Genomic DNA, 23,056 nt, shown 5'->3' on the forward strand with positions numbered 1-23,056 from the left:
AGAAACCAGTCTACGACTTGTCATTTAGAAGATTATCATGAGGTTCAACAACCTACAACATAATTTAATATTAGATTTACTCCTATCATGAATGGCGGCCGACCATAAAGACATTTTTTCACCTTCTTCTTCTTCTTCTTCCTGGACTTTGCCTAACTGTTCGTGGTCAACATGATGTGTAACTGGCCCAGTTTTACAGGCGGATGAGTTCTCGGCCTCCAACCCTATGTTCAGGAATGTATTGATTATTGCCGTGTCCACGTATGTGATGGTTCTGTGTATGTGAAGAGGTGAGTATTTAGTGGAACACAAACAGCCGATCCCCGAGCCAGAACAATTAAGCAGACACGGTGAAAATCCCTGGCCCAGCAGGTAATCGAACCCAGGATGAAATGAACTGACCATTGAGCCAAAAGCCGGGTAACTTTGGGGCGAATGTTGCTGGTAGTGGGAGCAGTGTTCATGGCTATAACGGTGATGGTGTTACGTCTTACTTTACATTGCAGCCAATAAAATATCACCATGTTTCAGGCTGTAAGTAATCTACTCCTCCTTCAGTGAAAAATGAGCTTGTACTGTACCTCAATAAACTCGGTCAGACCATTATATCTCATATTTATGACATAATTGTTCTGGTCTCCCGTAATAACCTTTCACCAGCAATCGCAATTATTTGAAAGAGTGTCGTAAATTAGCGAACGAACTCGTAATGATTTAAGAAGAGCTTTTGTTTGAATTGAGTATGAGCGCTTGTTCTCTGATAGTTCAGATACAGGGTGGCTACGGCTAATTAGTGACTCTCAATCTGCATTCCGACTGACCAACCGAGCAGAGGACCGGTAGCCACTTCTGTATTCGGCAGACGCAGACGGGCTGTCCCCACCGCCGGTTGTTCTGAGAATGATTTTTGGTGGTTTTCCATTTGCCTGCATTAAGGCAAATGTCAGGACAGTTCCTTGTATAAGCCACTGCCGCCAATCCACTCATCTTCTCCGTACCTTAGATCACCTTCTGAAATCGCTTTGGCCTCAGAGAGGACGATACTCTCTAAGAACAGTATCCAGTATTCGGCAGATAGTGGATTCGAACCCCACTGTCGGCAGCCTTGAAGATAGTTTTCCGTGGTTTCCCATTTTCACACCAGAAAAATGCTGGGGCTGTACCTTAATTATCATCCCTTCGTCGCCATAATACCTGTCTGTGATTTATGAAGGGTGATAAAATATTGTTTGTTGCCACACCATGTCGTTTGCTGCTGAAATATTAAAGATATCTGGTGGCTCAGTTAGGTTCCTTCTTTAATTTCTGATATACACTGAATGTTGCAACAATGAACAAATTGTAGACATGATAATAAGCTTTTGGGTTTCCCAGAGAAGTTTGATGCGCGTCTTCAGCAGAAAATGTCTTCTGCTTGTGCCACTTACAAGTGGTCGTTGAGTACCAAGGTAGATATAAATGAGGAAACATTGATGATCTAATACGAAATTTTGTCGCATCAAACATTTTGAAAATTAACTTTATAATTTGAGTTTTTTTTAGGGGAAGTGTGTAGATGTTAAAGAGTTGTGTTATTATTGTTTTGATAACCATCTTAAACATCAGCATATTATTATTATTATTATTATTATTATTATTATTATTATTATTATTATTATTATTATTATTATTATTATTGGACATGATTGGAAAGGGAGATCTAGAGAACATCAGAAAGAAAGAGAGGAAAATGCTCCGGAAGATCTTGGGCCCGAAAATGAAAGGTGGGGAGAGGAGACTTAGACCCAACAAAGAACTATACCAGAAGACAGAGGAAGTCGTCGTATTGATGAAAAAGCGAAGGCTTCAATTTTATGGACATCTACAGAGAATGGACACCAACCGACTGACAAAAAGCTTCTTCAGCCTAAGGAAGACGGAACCAAAATGGTTTCGGGAAGTAAGGACAGTCCTGGCCAGGATAGGAGTAGAAAAAGAGGACGTACTGGACAGAAACAAATTTAGACAAAAAGTGAAGGAGTTCAAGGGTTTCCAGGAGACTGGGGAAGAACTTGTGAAGAAGAAGAAGAAGAAGAAGAAGAAGAAGAAGAAGAAGAAGAAGAAGAAGAAGAAGAAGAAGAGAACCTACACAGAAGAACAGAAGAAAGAAGTCAGTGCAAGGATGAAGAAGTACTGGCAGAATGTGAAGTCAGGACTGGTGAAAAATAACGTAAATACTATAAAACGTGGTCCATAGATGGCCGGAACGATAATAAATTATTATTATTATTATTATTATTATTATTATTATTATTATTATTATTTGTTTAACGTCGCACTAACACATCGAATACTTTCGACGACGTAACGATGGGAAAGGATTAGGACTGGGAGGGTATCGGTCGTGGCCCTAATTAAGGTACAGCCCCTGTCCAGTGTGAAAATGGGTAAACACGAATAGCCATCTTCAAGGCTCCGGCGGTGGGATTTGGACCCATCATCTCCTGAATGTACGCTCACAGCTGCGTGACCCTAACCGCAAGGCCAAATCGCTCGGTATTATTATTATTATTATTATTATTATTATTATTATTATTATTATTATTATTATTATTATTATTATTATTATTTAAGAAGGACATAAAATGCAGACTAGCACAAGCAAGGAAGAGCTTTCTTAAGAAAAGAAATTTGGTCACTTCAAACATTGATATCAGAATCAGAAAGATGTTTTTGAAGACTTTCGTGTGGAGCGTGGCATTGTATGGAAGTGAAACATGGACGATAACTAGCTCAGAAAGAAAGAGAATAGAAGCTTTTGAAATGTGGTGTTACAGAAGAATGTTGAAGGTGAGATGGATAGATCGAATCACGAATGAAGAGATACTGAATCGAGTTGGTGAGAGGAGATCGATTTGGCTAAATTTGACGAGAAGAAGAGATAGAATGATAGGGCACATCTTAAGACACCCAGGACTTGTTCAGTTGGTTTTTGAAGGAAGTGTAGATGGTAAGAATGGTAGGGGTAGACCAAGGTATGAATATGACAAGCAGATTAGAGCAGATGTAGGATGCAATAGTTACGTAGAAATGAAAAGTTTAGCACAGGATAGGGTGGCATGGAGGCTGCATCAAACCAGTCTATGGACTGATGACTCAAGCAACAACATTATTATTATTATTATTATTATTATTATTATTATTATTATTATTATTATTATTATTATTAAAGAGCCCTAGCAACTACGACAGGGACCTCCCATTTCTCTTCTTGTTGGGGGCCAAAGTACGAGCTGATCTGGCTTTGTGCTCAAGGTCAACTCTGAATAACTGCACACTAGACAGATGCCTCAATTATCATCAATCAATCATCAATAATTCATGATTGATCTGTATTTAGGCCTGTCGTCCAGGTGGCAGACTTTGTTACTTGTTTAACGTCGCACTAACACATCGAAGGTTTTCGGTGACAGAAAGGTGGGAAAGGGCTAGGAATAATAATAATAATAATAATAATAATAATAATAATAATAATAATAATAATATGTTTTATTTATTCTGGCAAAGTTAGGGATGTACTCCCTTTCTTACACATAACCAGTCTTAACCTAGAACACTGTTAATAATAACTACTGATGACAATAATATGAAAACAATATTAACAATAATATCAGTAATAGTATTAATAAAAGCAATCACACGTAAAGAAGCAAATCATATCATCTATATGAAACACATCGTACGTAGAGTACATTTAAGGATATATGAATTATGGGAAGATCGTGCCGTGCGATTCCAACCCACTGTCTACCGAAGGCAGGCTCACAGATATGCAACCCTAACCGTGGGGCCAACTCACTCTACACCGATTAACTTAAATTAACGCTTAAATGACATTGTGATTCCAACATAAATTCCCCCCCCCCCCGTCTACACATCAGTCCGGCTCCATGGATAAATGGTTAGCGTGCTTGGCCTTTAGTCACAGGGGTCCCGGGTTCGATTCCCGGCAGGGTCGGGAATTTTAACCATCATTGGCTAATTTCCCTGGCACGGGGGCTGGGTGTATGTGTCATCTTCGTCATCATTTCATCCTCATCACGACGCGCAGGACGCCTGCGGGAGTCAAATCAAAAGACCTGCACCTGGCGAGCCGAACGTGTCTTCGGACACTCCCGGCACTAAAAACCATACGCCATTTCATTTTTTCTGCATACAAACAGACGCAGACACACACACACACACACTCTCTGTATGATACTAAGAGATATCCCTTGGAGATCGTGTTATTTCAAAGGCTGCAAAAGCAAATGCAGCTGGGAATGTGGGAAATTGTATTACAGCTTGTGTTTTCCTATAATATACGTGAAGCTAATTGAGGCTCTTGTTTTTTTCTCACCAATGCATTCAGACTCGGAGAACACCGAAGGGGCGGATCTGCAAAGGAAGCTGGAGATCCTCAACAGCATCATGGACCAGGAGAGGGCTGAACAGGCTCGTCGACAGCTGCAGTACTTCGGCCACTGTAAGTACATTGCCTTCAGGTATGTTTAGTTTTACTGCTGCGTGTAGTTCGTTAATATATCCATCTCCGTGCGAGAAACTCTAGGATTCAAGGCCGGATGTATATATTCATGTCATGAGATAAGTTCTACTTTGAAAACTAGATGGTGAAAGTAATCTATTGTGGTTCATTTTTGCTTTTATAATACGAAGAAGTCGATTGCAAACCCAATTAAATGAAAATTGTACTTTTCTCTAGTAGAGCAATTGAAGATTTCTCGCGTAAATAGTTCGTCCCGGACATAGTCAAATGAAATTATGATTTTAGAGCCCATAGTAAGCATATTTGCTTCACTACATTGAGCATAACACTGATATGTTATTACAAACATTTTTATGCACTTTATTATTATATCCTCCAATCTATAGGTACGTGTGACTTTTTCCTAAATTGCACTGGATTATACGACTTTGATTAGGAAACAAAATTAGAATATTTCACAGTACCGGTTAATTGAAAAAATGTGGAGTATTAACTGAAGAAAGCATTCCTGTAGTTAAAGCGGAGTTCTGCACCTCCACATGTTCATTTTAATCATTCATTCATGGCGTATCAGCCAACTTTGGACTACGTGAGTTCAACTGGCTACTTCTGACTTTGATGTCTGCATAATACTTCCGCATGTGTTCTCGGTGTCAATCCTTCCTCTCCTAAGTTCATGCCTTCCCAGTATTAAATTTTGGCTTGTTTCAGTAACCCTAGAACGCTTGAAGTGTCTTCTTATGTGGGATACGCTCCTGAATGTCATTATGTGTGATTCCCAATTCTTCGAGGTCTCTAACCACCTCAATGAGCCAAGCCCCTTTGGTTTTCTTCTGCTGAAAGAAGGTGATGATGCGGTTGGTCAGTTTTGTTGGGTGCGTTCATGACACATGCCCACAAAAGGTAATTCTTCTTTTCCGAATGGTATCGGTAACCTCCTCTATGTGGGTGTATAATTCGTCGTTATGCCGTCTTCTGTACTCCCCATTGCCTTTGACGGAACCTAAGATCATTCTCACAATCTTTGGCCTTCAGTTTATCGATCGGGCCTTTTTTTATTGCAAGACGTTCTGAAGCGTATAATACCTCTGGACAGATGACACTGCAGTGATGCTTAAGCTTTGCTTTGAAGGATATGGACCTTTAGTTGTAGATGCCCTTAGTTAAATGGTACTCCATTTCCATTTTGTTCATACGTAAAGTCTTCATCTGTTCACTTTAATCAATTATTATGTTATATATTATAATTATATTTATTTACGGAGCATAAAGAAAAGGAAAAATGTTTAATGCGTCAGAAAATTTAATATTCGACCAGACAGTCCAAGGACCAAAGCTCTGCATTCGAGAGACGAGTGGGTTCAAACCCCACCGTCGGCTGTCCTGACAGTGTTTTTCTTTGGTTTTCCACTTATACTTTTAGGTAAATGCCGGGATAGTTATCATTCGCAGGCCACAGACGATTCCATCGACCTCCTTACCCATTGCCATTCACCATCATTCATTTCATCTTCATTAGCTTTTCAAATAAGGCTGGTGACAGGAAGGGCATCATTCCGTGGGAACATGCCATGTAATTTCATCTCACCTCATTCCCGCCCACATATCATGAAACGGGACTAAGGGATAGACATACGTGCCGCATATAACTTCATATTTTCATTAGTTTGGAAATGTTTTCTTCTCGTCTCGATCTTCTATGGACTACGCTATTTCAACTGCTTTCTCCTACTATCTTTCAAATTTGCCGAGTGTTCCTGCATTTTTCTTCGGTGAGCATCCCTCCGTTCTTCGGTCCACTTCTTGCCAGTTTTCATTTTGGGTTTTGGCAGAAAACTCTGTACTTTCCCAAGTTTCCCAAGAGGATATATTGGGGCAAATATTCGTTTATAGGAAGGGGAGTTAAGGATTGGAATAACCAAGGGAGATGTTCAATAAATTTCCAATTTCTTTGCAATCATTTAAGAAAAGGCTAAGAAAACAACAGATAGGGAATCTGCCACCGGGGCGACTGCCCTAAATGCATATCAGTATTGATTGATTGATTGATTGATTGATTGATTGATTGATTGATTGATTGATTGATTGATTGATTGATTGATTGATTGATTGATTGATTGATTGATTGATTGATTGATTCTTCTAAGAACCAGGTTCCAAGATGTACTCATGTGAAATCCCCAGTTCTTGTAGGTCTCTTTCCACCTGTATAAACAAGATCCTTTTGGTTTTCTTTCCCGCAAAGTAGGCACAGATTCGATTGGACAATCTTTCGGAGCTCATGCGTGTCAAGTGACCATAGAAAGAGATTCTCCTTTTGCGAATGGTGTCCGTTATCTCTTCCACGTGCAAATGCAGTTCGTCGTTCCGGCGTCTTCTTTACTATCCTTGTTCTTTGACCGGGCCGAAGATCTTTCTTAAAATCTTCCTCTCTTTGGTTTCGAGTTGTTCTGCCAGGCATTTCCAATTCATCGCAAGGCATTCTGGTGCATATAGCACGTCCGGTCGGATAATGGTGCAGTAGTGCCTGAGTTTGGCCTTGAAGGACACTGATCGTTTGTTGTAGGTGTCTGGTTGGATGGTGAGCCATTTCCATTTTGTTGATCCTTGACAGGAAAGCTTCCTTTTCCCGAATGTTGGGCTCTATCCACTCACACAGGTATTTCTTTGCCTTCTTTATTTTTATTTCGTTCACCATAAGTTCTCTGGGTGCTGACTCGATGTTAGTTACGAACTGTGTTTTCGCAAACAATATCTGAAGCCCTGCCTTTGCTGCTTGCATCTGTAGTTGACACATTTGTTGTATGCCCGTGTCAAGAGAATTAGAGAGAATTGCAAGGTCATCTGCGAAGGCTAAACAGTCTATTGTCATGTTGATATATTGATATATGTTGAAAGCGTGTTTGTTACAAAATATAACAGATCGTGGTTTTTATTACGTCTCGTAAACGTACAATAACCTACAGTCAACTGTCTCGTCATTATCTATATCAATCGTCAACATACAAAGCTAAAACTCTCTAATTGGTACATGGTCACAATCTTCAACATCCTCCCCACCCTGGTCGGTCGATTTCTAAGGGAACGACCAGCTGCACTGGTCTTGTGACCATGGAGCGATCCGGGAGCTGAAGAATGACTGTTGAGAGTCTGCACCTCGTCCTCGGCGCAGTTCACAAATTCGGCCTCGTTTCCACGCCAGTCTGGGCTTCAGGTCCTCTTGTAAAAGTACTACATCATCTATCCGTAGTTCGGTTTCTTCGGTTTCTTCGGTTTCTTTTTTGATCTGCTTCACTTCGCGGTAACTCCTTAATTGAAGGAGGTATTCCCTTTTCCATCTTTGCTCAAAATGTGAAATAAGCTTTTGTCTCTGTACACATTAGTCAAATCTTGATAAACGGAAGTATCTGGTATACTTGAAAGAGATGTCAGCCTTTCTCCTATGAGGAAGTGTGAAGGTGTCAGGATATCAGAGTTACTGTCATCTACGGTAATGGGGCGCGAGTTTAGAGTGGCCTCGATCCCCACCAAAATAGTATTTAGGTCTTCCTCATCTACTTGAGCTCGTCCGAGTATCTTCTCGAGGCACATCTTAGTGGACCCTACCATCCTTTCCCAGATGCCTCCCCATCATGCGACTCTTGTACTACAAACTTCCATGTAACATGGTGGTGTGACAAGTGAGTTTGTACTCTTGAATCTTCTAACAATTTCTGGAGTTCGGATATTTCTCTGTTGGCGGCGTGAAACGTTCGAGCATTGTCTGAATATATGCTGTTCGGAAGTCCACGTCTTCCTACTTAACGCTGAAAGGCAAGTAGGAATTTATCAGTTGACAAGTCAGTTGTAAGCTCGAGATGAATGGCTCTCGTCATTACGCAGGTAAACAACACGATGTAGCATCTCTTCTCTGCAGCTCCAGCCTTCACGAACAACGGGCCTGCAAAATCTACACCACAAACGGTGAATGGCCGTTGAAACTTAACACGGTCCATTGGCAAAGGAGCTTCTATCTGTTCACATCTCTTGGCGTGTATTATCTTGCAGGGAAGGCATGAGTAAATGACCTTCTTGATTACTTGCCTAGCCTTAAAAATCCAGAATTCACGACGCAATTCTGATAACACAACACGAACTCCCATGTAATGAAGTCTTACGTGCGTTTCTCTTATCAATAATTTATTGAAATGATGAGAGCCATCAAGAAGTAGGGGTTTTCGCTCATTCTCGGAAATATCTGCAAACTGGAGCCTACCGCCAAGTTGAATCAGGTTGTCTTCTAGAAGTGGATGGAATCGTGCAATCTTGGATGTAGCCGGTACTGGTTCCTTTCGTGTCAGGGCAGCAAACTCTGTACAGAAACATTCCTCCTGAACTCGGCGTATCCAGTAGAGCCTTGCAGTTTCTAATTCTGTGGTTGTCAGATGCCTTGGATACCGCCCTTTTCTCCGTGTCACCTCCACGAAACTTAAAATCCAACAGGTGATATGTATTACCTTCCAATACGAACTATATCGTAAAATATCTATCAGTGATTCATTGGCACTGATTACAAGGACTTGAGGGGATGCCTCCTTGGATTCAGGTAGTGATACTTCCTGATGTGAGATTTTCCGTGGCCAAGAAGTGGGAGTCTCAGCTAGCCATTGTGGTCCATTCCACCATAATGAATAGGAATGTAGATCTGTCGCTAACATTCCACGCGGCAGAAGGTCCGCAGGATTGTCTTCACTGGAACAATATTGACATTGAACCGGCGACAGACAGTCTTGAATTTCTGTCACGCGGTTGCATACGAATGTCTTCCAGCGATTTGGGTCACTCCGTATCCAACCGATGGCCACCATAGAGTCCGACCATAGTGTAGCTCGCGTGCTGTCAAATCCTGTCGACTGGCAGAAATATTTCAAGAGGCGGGAACCTATCAAAGTGGCCAGAAGTTCTAGTCGTGGGAGTGTAATCCTTTTAACTGGAGACAATCTGCTTTTACTGCAGGCCAAGTGTATTGATATATTATCGTCTGTTACCGTTCTAGTATACAATGCGGCTCCATATGCTCTCTCAGAAGCGTCACAAAACACATGGATATGCGTAGAGTTTGGCGTCTGCTTACACATTCCAATCCACCTCGGGACGTTTATAAGTGACAGCTGTTTGATGCTCGAGATCCAAAGTTGCCATTTTAAGGCTATATCCTGTGGAAGAATCTCATACCACTCTATTCCTCGACACCAAGTATCCTGGAAGATTAATTTTCCAACAATTGAGACGGGTGAGAATAAACCCAGTGGATCGTAAAATCTTGCTGTTCCTTGTAAGAGCTGACGTTTCGTAATAGGAATGTGAGGAAGCTTTTCAGCAATTTCCCGGTGATCGAAAAAGATACAGTCCAATTCTGTGTTCCACCTAATACCTAATACTCCAGTTTCTTGTTTGATATCTCGTCTCTCAGACTGCCATACACGCTTAAGTGTTTCTGAGTTCGTTGCCCATTTATCCATTGGTAGTCGTATGTGCCTGAGCAAAGAGCTTACTTCGTAATATAAGCTCATGACCCCATTGTCGTCGTCAGCACCAGCAACGAAGTCGTCCATAAATGTGCTCTGATCTAAGAGTTCTGCTGCTGTGGGATATGTGCTACTGCACCTTGAAGCCAGTTCACGTAGAGTCGCAGGTAGAAGAAAAGGACTGCACGTAAGAACAAACGGTAGACGCGTGAAAATATACGTGGCAATTTCATCTGCTGTTTGCCAGTTACCATCTTCCCCCTTCTGGACGTGATACCAGAAAAATCTGGTTAAGTCTCTGTCTTTTTCATCTAGGTACAGTTGCAAAAATGCTTGAGTTCCATCCCCGACTATTGCTTTTTGATATGTGCGAAAGCGGATTAGCGTTGACAGAACATACAATACATACAATAACCAACAGTCAACTCTGTCGTCATTATCTATATCAATTGTCAACATACAAAACTAAAATTCTCTAATTGGTACATGGTCACAATCTTCAACACAGGTCGTTGTTCCTACAACCCAGTCTGACCTCATTCTATACATATTCCTTACACAATTCTTTACGCCACTCGCGAATAATTCCCCCGAGAACACAGTAGTGCTGAGAGCCTATCTCCCTGCCTTACCCCTGTCCGTATTACGAAGGATTCAGGAAGCTCTCCCATGTATTTCACTTTGTAGGTCGTGCCCAACAGGGTTTTCTGAATGATTGTTCTTGACTTATTATCTAAACCCAATTATTTTAGAACCTGGATCAGGGTAATTCGATCCAGTGAGTCGTAAGCCTTCTTCAAGTCAACGAAGGTTGCTACGAATTTCATACTTCTCAGTTCCATGTAGGATGAAATTGATTTTAGATTCATGATTTGCTCAACACAGGATCACCCTTTTCTAAACCCTCCTTGGTATTCTCCCAGTTGCTGATCAAGCTGTGCATCAGCTCACGTTTGAAGTGTTTTCGCGAGAATCTTGTATGTTATCGAGAGTAGTGATATGCCACGATAGTTGTTTAAGTCCGCTTTGTCACCTTTCTTATGCAGGGGTGAATCAGGGCCGATGTCCAGTCACTTGGCAATTTCTCTGTTTCCTAAATCTCCCGGACGATATCCGTAAGCTTGCCAACTGCTTTATCACCTACATACTTCCAAAGCTCGGCAGCTATTGAGTGCTCGCCTGGTGCTTTATTATCCTTAAGTGATTGAATGATCTGCCTGACTTCTTCTCTGATAGGTAGACTTGAGTCTGGATTAATGGGAATATTTTCATGAAAGGAAAATTTTAATGTTAGAGCCTCACAGATGAGGAAGGACTCAAAGTATTTCGCCAGGATCTTACAGTTATCTTCGTCACTGTAAGTAACTTTCCCATTGGAATTCCTAAAGTGAAGACTGGATGGTGTGTATTTACTGAGATTTTTTTGAAGGTTTTGTAGAAGCCGCGAGTGTTGTTCTTTTTGAAATCTTGGTCTATATGTACCAAATTACTTTTGTGGAATGCGCATTTTACCCTGCGTATGGTTTTGCCAGCCTGCTTTCTGGCGATCAGGAACCTGTGTCTGTTTTCTTCGTTCTCCCGTTTGTTCCATCGCAGCCAGGAAAGTCACCTTTGGTTTATGTCACCGTCGCATTCATTGGCCCACCAAGGATGCTTCCTCGATTTTGTCAGTAGGTTGGTTTCTTTTTCAGTTTCAACTGTGGCTTCTTTGAGTTAATCACAGTTCTGTGGATTAAGTGATTCAAGGTTTCTGACTGAATTCTCTTTGAGTCCTTAATTTTTCCACATCAAACCTGTTGATCTTTCTTCCCTGAAATCTCTTGGTCGATCTTGGAACAAGGTTCATTTTTATCTTTGAGAGATAATGATCACAGTAAAGATTCTCGTTTCTTTACATTCTGGATTTATCTCTGAGATTAACGAGAAGTAGCAACGTGGTCAATTTGGAATTCGCCGAGATGAGGATTTGAGGATGTCCATGTTTTCTGTTTCTTGGGAAGGCGCAGTTTACTTCATAATGAGGTTGAAACCCTTGCACAGCCCTACCAGCCTTTCTCCATTCTGGTTTGTCCTCCTGTGGGCCGGGTAGTCTCCAATAATACTCTTGAACTTATTTTCTTTTCCGAGCGGAGCATTGAAGTCTCCGAGAAGGATGATGGTGTGTTCTTTGGAAATCTCGGACAGAATATCTTCAAGCTCTTCCCAGAAGATTTCTGTTCCATGTGGTGCGTCCTGTTAGAATTAATTGCTGCATGGAAGTTCACCATGGTGTAGATTTTATTTATGCTTCGAAAAAATAGGATCGAGATTCGACTGTTGGGGAATATGAAATTGGTGACAGACTTTAAAATCTCCTTGATGACCACAAATCCTGTACCTAGGTGGGGGATAGACTTCATTACACGTTTCGTAACTTTAATCTGGAAGATACACTTGGGATTCAAAGCCTTCTTCATCTACGAGCCTTGTTTCTTGAATTGCTGTGATCAGTATTTCATGATATTGCAGGGTCTCAATCAATTGTTTCAATTTACCGGATTTCAGAAGGAAGTTTACGTTGAACGTTGCGAAAAATTTGCGGCGTTTGTGTCTGATCTTGTTTGTAGGGGTCTCTGATACCTCCAAGCATGTCGGTGCAGGTTCTCCAGAATCCGAAGGCCTGCATGCGTCGTGCGAGACGACGGTGAATTGGTTACCACCTGGGGTAGTTTCTTCTTCTGAATTTTCCTCCCTGCTTTTCACAGTTGAAAAGCTGTAGATGGGGGCCAGTGACATTTAACACCGACCAATGTACTGCCAAGGTTGTGAGCCTTGGAACCCCAAGCACTGATGGCTCGCCGATCCAATTCCCGGCTTGGATTGGTTACCCAACCTACCAGTGGGTTGCTCGGGTGAACAGGGACACCTCTTGTAGGTTACATGCCGGAGTTGGAGTGAAAGAGGCTAAGTTGGATCCCCTTGCTAAATCCAATATGGTATAGCTGCAGAGGATATGCAACGATGCATTTAACTTCCATTTGCGCGGAGCCATAAGGGCTCCTCTCAGGCTGATTCCTAGAATTATTATTATTATTATATATATATAATTCGCTGGGGCCATCAAGGACCACGTTAAGTCTTGTTGCATTTGACACTGAACTTGGCCTTCTTTAGAACCCAAATTTCCCTCATTCTTTGTGAGTGGGCCTGCTTGCGCTTCTCTGTCCAAGGGGCACCGTGTCTTCTCTTCGGTTGCTCGTCTCGGTTTAGCCCGTTCGTCAATATTTTCTTGCGGAAGAGATCTCTGTTAAGGGCGTCTTCAGCTGAGATATGTAGCATTTGCAGGTCTTCTTTGGTATTTCTAAACCAGGGAATTGTGGTTTGGGGGTTTGAATCAAAAAAGTGAAAGATTTCTTTAGTTAACTTTCTTCCGTCCATTCTTTTCAGACGTGCCCGTCTTTTTCTGATTGTGTCGGTAATTTTCTCTATTTTGCTGTAGACTTCCTCGTTGGATCTCTTTTGATGAATTCCATTTCTGTACTTTGATCCCAAGATTCCTCTCACAATTTTGCGTTCTTTTTTCTCCAGTTCTTCGAGGAGTCCTTTGTTGGCATTTAGAGACAGGGTTTCGGCTGCATATAGAACTACTGGCTTCAGAACTGTTTCATAGTGACGTATCCTTGTGTTTTGGGAAAGGCATTTTTTGTTGTAGATTGTGCGGGATGTTTGGTAGGCTATTTCCAGTTTGCGTACTCGCTCCTGAAGCGCTTCTTTGTCCAGTCCATTTTTCATGATTATCTCACCCAGGTATTTGAATTTGTCTACTCGGGTGATGTCCCCGTATTTCGTATGGAGTTTTGGTGGAGCCTCTTTGATGTTAGTCATTACTTCAGTTTTCTCAAACGATATCTGCAAACAAGTTTGTTCGGCAATTTCCTTTAAAATTTCAACTTGAGCAGTAGCGGTTTCTATGTCGTTTCAGAGAACAGCAATATCATCGGCAAATGCTAAGCAGTCTGTTGCGATCCCCTTGGATTTGGTTCCTATTCTCAATGCACTGTAGTTGGTTTCCTGTAATCTCACCCGCCAGGTTCTGATGATCTCTTCAAGAACACAGTTGAAGCGTATCGGGGATAGCCCATCACCTTGTCGGACTCCTGTTTTGATGTCAAAGGAATGCAAGAGACATCCGTGGAACTTCACCTTGGATTTTGTATCGGTCAGGGTGGCTCTAATTAATGCCAGCAGTTTCAAATCAACTCCAAATTCATTTAAGATGTTTAGCAGGACCTCCCGGTCAATGGAGTCGTACGCTTTCTTAAAGTCCACAAAGACAGACACATACTGCTTGGACCTTAGTGTACAATATCTGATGATCGTTTTGAGATTTTGGATCTGTTCGGCTGTTGAGCGACCTTTTCTGAACCCTCCTTGGTATTCACCTATTTGATGTTCGACTTGTGCTTCCAAACGCTCCAGGATGGAAAGTGATAGAATTTTGTAAGTCACGGGTAGCAAAGATATTCCTCTGTAGTTGTTGATGTTCTTCATGCTGCCTTTTTTGTGTAATGGATGGATCAAAGCTATTTTCCAATCTTCGGGTAGGGTCTCCTTGTTCCAAATTTCTTCTCTTTGCTTTTGCAAGATATCAAGTGATTCCTCTGGGGCATATTTCCATAGTTCTGCTACTACTGAATCTTCCCCCGGCGCTTTGTTATTTTTGAGACGGGCAATGTGGCGCTTGATTTCATCTCTGTCGGGTGGTCTGGAATCTGGGTACCTGAGTAAGGGTTCCTTGGTTTCAATGGGGCTTTGCGGTTTAGAGCAATTAAGTAAATTTTTGAAGTAGTCTGCCAGAATGCTGCAATTTTCTTCATTTGACGTCACCAGAGTGCCGTCCTTTCGCTCAAAGCATAGAGATGGTGGTTTATAGCCAGTGAGTTTGCGTTTGAAGGCCCTGTAGTACTCTGCTTTCATTCTTCCTAAAGTTTTGTTCTATCTTTTCAATGAGAGATTTTTCGTATTTACGTTTCTCAGTTCTGAACACCCTAGCTGCTTCGGCACGTTGGGTTTTGTACGTTTCCCAATCATTATTATTATTATTATTATTATTATTATTATTATTATTATTATTATTATTATTATTATTATTATTATTCGTTCGTGTCTATCAGCTATGGACCCTTTTATGTCCGCCTCCTACTTCGGTGAGCTTCGTTCCGTTCTTTGGTCGACATATTTCCTGTCTTCATTTTAGGTATTGTTCGAAAACTCTGTAGACCTTTCTTCTTTAAAGGCGTCGCAAGATGTCATCACGTAAGACCCTAAATTCTTGTAAAGCCTTTACCACCTCGCTGAACCGGACCCCTTTAGTTTTCTTATTCAGAAAGTAGGCAAAGTTTCAAGTGGTCTGGTCTTATTCGTGTTAAGTGACCACAGAAAAAAATCCTTCTTTTCCTAATATACCTTAGTGTCTGTTATTTTCTTCATGTGCAGATAGAGTTTACGATTGTGCTTTCTTCTATATTCCCCAGCTTCGTTTTATTACTTTCTTCTTCTCCTTTCGGTCTTCTATGGATCACGCTATTTCAACTGCTTTCTCCTACTGTATTTCACATTTACCCAGTGTTCCCGCATTCTTCTTCGGTGAGCATCCCTCCCTTCTTCGGTCCACTTCTTGGAGTTTTTCATTTTGGCTTTTGGCAGAAAACTCTGTACTTCCCCAAGTTTCTTCTTCAAGAGTCACGTTCCAAGATGTCCTCATGTGAGATCCCCAGTTCTTGTAGGTCTTTCTCCACCTCTATCAATCATATCCCTTTGGTTTTCTCCCCCCCCCCCCCCTCCAAAGTAGGCACAGATTCGATTGGGCAATCTTCCAGGACTCATTCATAGAAAGAGATACTCATTTTGGGTAAGGTGCTTGTTATATTATTATTATTATTATTATAATAATTATTATTATTATTATTATTATTATTATTATTATTATTATTATTATTATTATTATTATTATTATTATTATTATTATTATGCCTTTGCTGGCGAGATGTAGTGTTTACAGTGCATTATGTCTTCTGGTATGGGCTATATCAAATTTGTTACTTTCATTGACCTGTCTGAGTCTCATCCTTGGCTTTGACAATATGAAAGTGACTGAGGTATGAGTGATGTTAGTAATACCATTCCTTATGCAGCCAGTCCCTGTTATGAATGGTGTGAAAATATCGCTCATAGGGTCGGTTGGTGCATGTATTTCAGTGGGCTTGGCAGACTGATATGTAATAGCAGCGACTGGCTCGGTGAGGAAAGCAACGGGAAACTACCTCACTCCTCATTTCCCTAGTACGCCTCTTCAGTGACGCCTAGGCTATTTATGACAGCTGTTGGCTGAGCTGCAGAGGATCAAACCAGCCTTCGGGCTGAATACCCAACATACATACACATTATTATTATTAATATTATTATTATTATTATTATTATTATTATTATTATAAATATCCATAGTAGTATCAGTGACACAATATAGTGAATTGTATTGAATTGTATTATAATATATATACTTAATACCAGATATTTTTAACAATTCATATAACTAAATACTGATAAGGGAAATACAGTAACCCCACTGTCGGCAGCCCTGAAAATGGCTTTCCGTGGTTTCGCATTTTCACACCAGGCAAATGCTGGGGCTGTGCCTTAATTAAGGCCACGGCCGCTTCCTTCCCACTCCTAGCCCTTCCCTGTCCCATCGTCGCCATAAGACCTGTATCTGAGTCGGTGCGACGTAAAGCAACTAGCAAAAAAAAAAAAAAAAAACAGTGAATAATGAATCAATTGTTTAAATATTACGATACAGTAACTAGCGGCCACTGAATGGATTCCAACACATTGCTCACTCATGCACTCTCCCTCTATTACTCACGAGTGCACACGCTGTTCAGTAGGAGCGGCCCAGACGTTAACACTGACCTAGAAATTACTTCCATTCTAAAAGCCATCCACCCAAGTTGAGTTACTAAACAATAGACATATTCCGCTTGAAAAGTATTGTGACAAAAGGAATAGAGGCGCCTAATAATACATCGGGTAATCACGCATCTTGTGATATCCACGATTACATATTTTAGTTAAATGTAGGAAATTAAAAATCATGGAACACACTTTGAAAAGTAGCTATAACATTCACAATGTAAACCAGAGCCTAAGTAACTGAATTGCCAAATACTGTTGATAAACTTAACCATAATAGGTACCCGTAATTAATCTGATCCTGTATTGACTTGTCTAAATCTATTAAAGGAATTATTTAAAATAGTTTATGTTGGGTCCACCTTGTCAATACACTTTTAATGATAAACTATTTTAAATAGTTTCTTTAAATGATACTATTTTATATGTAATACTTATAAGGCAGTGAGTGAAGTACCTTTCCCGTATGATTTTCGAAAGTTTTATAACCTCACTTTTGAGTTTTTAAGTGTAATTTTTTCCTGGTTGATTTGTCCAAAAGTATTCTGAGTCGGATATTGTTTTGAAGCAACCGGGCAAGTTGGCCGTGCGGTTAGGAGCGCGCAGCTTGTGAGCTCGCATCCGGGAGAACCCCACTGCCGGCAGCCCTGAAGATGGTTTTCCGTGGTTTCCCATTTTCACACCAGGGAAATTCTGGGGCTGTACCTTAATTAAGGCCACGGCCGCTTCCTTCCCATTCCTAAGCCTTTCCCGTCCCATCTTCGCCATTAGACCTATCTGTGTCGGTGCGACGTAAAGCAAAATAAAAGAAAATGTTTTGAAGCATATTCTGTTGATTTAAATCCACTCAAATAAACTATTTCAAATTGTTGAAACCAGATAAATGAGAGTTCCCCAGCCCAATTTTAGACAAAAAAACGAGATCCTGAAAATACATATTAGTTGTAACCGTGTCAAACAGATTTATTGGAGATAATGTTCCATTAATGAATTGAGGTAGATGTGATCTAATCAATTTAGTGGTCGACATAGCTTCCTGTTCTACTTCTGGTTCACAAACGGTGGTTTAACACATGTACACTCCACACACGTACAGCAGAAACCTAGAACTGAACTAATTTACGTAAAACGTGCCTGCCAAAAGCACACTCTAGGACAACCAAAGACTTGACCACATCGCAGAGTAACTAAATTGAAATTTAAATTGAAATAGGTTGTCGTTGAAAGGAAACAGAAAAACAAGTGATTACCACCAGCACATGCGATAAAGCTTTCCCAGTAAATACTGAATATCTGTTCATATTATTAAATTAAATCGCCGATAGGTGTCTGTCTGAGTTTGTATGGGTTAATCTGCCTATACTCGGCGACTTCTTACTGGACGTGGGTTTTGTCAGCTGAAAAGCCCGATCCAGTTTCCAGATTCTTCCTGCTTTATTATTACGTTTATAATCATGATGTATTATTCCATTCAGATACATTAACTTCTTTATCCGTTCAATCTTCCAACAGTTAGTGATAATCCATTCTGGTACATTATTGATGTTTATCATATACTGGCTGGTTGTGATTATATTTTCCCTTGTTCTGTAGTAAACCCGTGATTTTATGAGCATGAAACTTAATCCAAACTTTGCCAGGGACATAAGTAAGAGGCATAATGAAGAAGCAATGTTATGGTCTATGTAGTGAGGACCAAGTGGAAGTAGAAGAGCTATGACCACTAATACTCAGAGAAGAATTTTATGCGGGACTGAAGAGATTAAGACCCAGAAAGGCTTCACGACCAGATGAAATCCCTGCAGAGATCTTACAGGCCCTACGAGACAAAGTCAAAGACAATCTATAAGAGCTAATAAATTAGATGTACATAATAGGAGGAATTCCACAAGATTTTGAGCAAACTATCCTTATTCTTATCCCAAAAGCACAGATGAGTGAAGATCATAGAAAGTTGAGCCTTCTCTCCCATACCTCTAAAATCATAACTCGAATTATCTACCACCGGATAGGGAGGAATATAGATGATAATATTTCAGAAGTACAGTTTGGATTTAGGAAGGGAAGACGCAGACCCGAGGCTATTCTTATAGGTGGGCCGGCGTAAGGTTGCACATGACAGCTGCGCACAATATTGGTCACACTGCAATGGCGCACGAAGCGATGTTGCCGCCGTAACAACAGCTGATTGCACGACACATGGGTTTTTCAAAACATGGGAGAAATGTTTTTAATGTCATCGCGATGATACACAATACAAATGAAATCTGCCGACAAAAATTTAACTTTGAACTCACCGATTATTCATTACACAAAATTATACGAGATAAATATACTACGAAGTTCTTATTATCGCGATGTTAGAAAACACGGCACAAATTGGCCGACAAGGATCTCGCTTCAAATACACCAATAAATGTTAGAATAATATACACCGGTGCTAACACAATGTTTCAAGTAAAATTTACGAAAATTCAGAAACCTTATTTTCATACCTGATTCACAAAGGCAGAGGCTCAATACCCTCCAGTTCACTGCCATCACTACCGTCGCCTTCGTTGTCATTGTCATCATCGTCTAGGCAGATCATCAACTCCTGAGAGTCACTGATGATACCATGTGTTGCCATTGCCGAGTTAATGAATGCTGCGACATGGCTAAATTTCTTCCTGCACAAAGCCGCATCCATTCGAGCAATACTCTCCCGGAACAGTCCTTCCACTTCAGTAACTGTGAAGGACTTGTTATAAGTGCGTACGCAATGTTTTACTTCAGCCCAGCTTAATTCGTTTCTTTCCCGGAGTGCTGTGAAACAAGTCCCTACTATCAGCCCCGTTTTTGCTACTGCTATGTACCCCAGTCACTTTTTCCTTCTGTTCTTGGAGGCGAACACCTGTCTGAATGACAGTACGCTTTGAAAGCCCTAACATGATCTACAACATGACCTAGAGGAACAGAGAGACGGCTATACAAGCGTACGAATTTCGTCTCCCTCTCGTAAAACTCACGAGTTCTCCGCACTAATTCTAATGCCTGACTATTAAGGGACACTCCGCGGCTCAAAGAATTATCACTTCGCGCTTCATGACTATGTTGTCATTTCCGAGACATCGCACTGCATTCGTTAAAATAAAATTTCACAATTATCTCACAATGAAAACAAAACTTTCATAAACGCGCGAATCACACCTGACCACGTGCTAGCGGCGACAGACAAAACGGCAACACTTCAATACAGTAGTCAAGCTACTTATAGATGGCACCACTATACTACCTATATTGCCAACAACAATCAGCTGAAAATAGTTCGTATTTATTTTGTAGCTCGCTTAAACCTTATAATATATTTTAAATGCTCATATTTGTGTAAGCAAATAAAAGATTATGAACACTATACGGAATTAAATACGAATTAACATTAATAAAATGCGTAATTGTATCTGACATAAAAAGTAGTGGATTGGTGATTCTGACTGACGGGTGACGTTCTTCATTTCATTTTTGTAGTAGTGCCAACATGACTTACAACTGTCAAGTGCAACCTTGTGCCGGCCCACCTATAGTCTAAGAGTCATTATAGAAAAATCTCTAGAAATATGCAGACCAATGGTAATATGGGGAAATTTTTTGATAACGTAAACAGGAATGTGCTGTTTGATATCCTAAGAAAGCTGAAAAAAGATTACAGGGACAGAAGAATACCACCTTAGCAAGAACCAGACAGCATTAACAGGTGAACAAAGTGTTGAAGCTAAAATTGGAATGGACGTGAGACAAGGATGTGGATTATCACCATTATTATTTACCATTTATATACAAGAAGCCATAAAGGAGTGTTTGGCTACCAACAACCATGGAATAGGTGTTAATGGCAAACTGTACAGCACATGCGATTTGCAGATTATATAGCACTGCTAATTGAAAATGAAAAAGATATAGAAAAGGCACTAAAAGAGAGGTGCTGCATGAAAATAAACGAAAAGAAGGCCAAACTTCTACAAGGGATAATTACCAAATTGCCAACATGAGGATGGATGGATGTAGGAAAACTAGATCAAGTAAACGAATTCAAATATCTAGGAAGTCTGGTAATATCTGGCGGAAAATGTGTGAGAGAAGTAAACGCCCAGATTGCTCAGGCGAAGGGAACTTTCTCAAAAAAAAAAAAAAAAAAAAAAAAAAAGAAAGACTCTGCTAACATCTAAGACCTTCTGCATGGAGGTACAGTGAAAAGATTTGCATGGAGTATTTTATGCTATGGGTCAGAAACATGGATTCTGCGAAAAGCGAAAGAGATGGAACTCAAGGCCTATGAGATGTGGTGCTGACGTCGACCGTTAAGAATACCTTGGAAGGATAGAGTCACAAGCGAGAACGTTCTCAAAACTGCAAATGAGACACGTGCTTATTTGAAACCTTGAACAGAAGAAGATATAGCTCCTTTTGCCACTTACTTCGTCATTCTGACCGGTGTACCATCCTGTTTGAAGGGAAATTGGGAGGTAGAAGGACCATACGTTGTCCGGCTCCATAGCTAAGTATACTGCTAATAATAAGAGTTGGTGTGTGACATTTCTTAGAGGGGGGACCGTTTACTGCCTGCCGAGGCGGGATAAAGGGAGTGGCTGTGTGGTTGCCATGGAAACGAGGGTGGGGAGACTGCGGTTGCCATGGAGATAAAACTTCAGGGCAGCTCGTCTTGCTGGGAGTTGCCAAACCTGTCACTGTCACTGATAAGAACCTGATTGTTTGTATAAGAGTGATCGCAAATGGGACGACACCGCCTGGCCAGGTAGTCTACAACAGACCACAGCGGTCAGAATGAAGGAGGGAACAAGTGAGCCGGAAGCGAGGGGTAAGAGCATGTAGAAAGGAATGCTGGAATGTGGCAACATCGTGAAATGGCACGTGCAGTGTTCCTCCCTCCAACCTTACCTGTCAGACGCCAACTTTAGTTAAGTCTAGTATAGTTAATGTGCTATATTTTGCTCCAAGGTGTCTTGGATTCGATTACCGAACGAGTCGGGGATTTTAACTTTCATAAGTTAATTAATTTGCCTGGACACACACACACATGCAGGTCGTCTATACGACGTCAACATGAAATACTTATTCAAGACCTCTGTGGTGGCCACACGCCGTCACCATCACCCTCAGTCGGACTTACTAGGTCGTGTTCAGTATATACTGTATACTGTAGAAGATATCGAAGAGATTCTAAATACCGAATAAAATTTGCCAACCGGACACCAATGGGATCCGAAGCCGTAACTTCTCAATTTCTCATTGGATGCTTTACCACATTAGCTGTCGCAGCCAGGCTGTATCCTCCATGCTATTCCGGATTTTTACTCGTCACTATACGCTGAACGATTCGCTTCTCAGCACCACAGTCAAATGATATTCTAACGATGATATTTTATCCTACTTTCTAACGCTTTCAATGGCCAGTTCGGATTAAGTTGAGAGTCGTCCATACCGCTCGGGACTGATCAAAACCAAGGGATTTCTCCAGGATGTGGCACAAGCTTCAACATTTTGAAAAGCCGAGGATGCTGAATTCACCTTCTGAGAGAGCCTTTGTAGTAGAAACGGCTGAAATGAGTCTGCATCACCCCGCAATGGCACGGAATGGGCGTCATATCTGAAAGAAAAATATTCTACAACTTTTTAAATTGATATTTCCTGCAATATCAATGTTTCACTGAAAAGTCACTCCCTCCCCGGATCGGTGGTACGGTGTCGCAATCTAATCCCCTAGATCGCGGGGTCACATCTACCAGTTTTGAAAAGCACAAATTAGTGCATTTGTCACTTCATATCGTATATATCGGCACTTTTTGTGTTTATCTGACAAAATGAATTAACTCTTACATGCACGGCATTGCACACGTGCAAACGAGAATTTACTTGCTTGTTATATCTGCTTTAAGATTTTACAAGTGTGCCTCTACGTCTACCTTGCGGACGAACTCGTTAAGGGTTGCTAGTGTAATAAACACCGAGATCGATGGCTTCAGTGGCTTAAGTGCGTCCAGTGTCCAGGATTCGGGAGATAATGGGTTCGAACCCCACT

General features: G+C 41.0%; 1 protein-coding gene across 1 annotated transcript in view; it reads left to right on the forward strand.

Moving 5' to 3' along the window:
* LOC136863658 (phorbol ester/diacylglycerol-binding protein unc-13-like) overlaps positions 1-23,056 on the forward strand; it is a gene marked incomplete at its 5' end in the record, with an annotated part of 744,937 nt that overhangs the window by 709,498 nt on the left and 12,383 nt on the right. The window contains one exon of the mRNA XM_067140026.2: positions 4,391-4,504. Within this exon, the coding sequence (XP_066996127.1) occupies positions 4,391-4,504 (114 nt within the window). The remainder of the gene's footprint in view (positions 1-4,390; positions 4,505-23,056) is intronic.

The sequence above is a fragment of the Anabrus simplex genome, chromosome 1 (assembly GCF_040414725.1).
Source record: "Anabrus simplex isolate iqAnaSimp1 chromosome 1, ASM4041472v1, whole genome shotgun sequence".
Taxonomy (NCBI): Eukaryota; Metazoa; Arthropoda; class Insecta; order Orthoptera; family Tettigoniidae; genus Anabrus; species Anabrus simplex.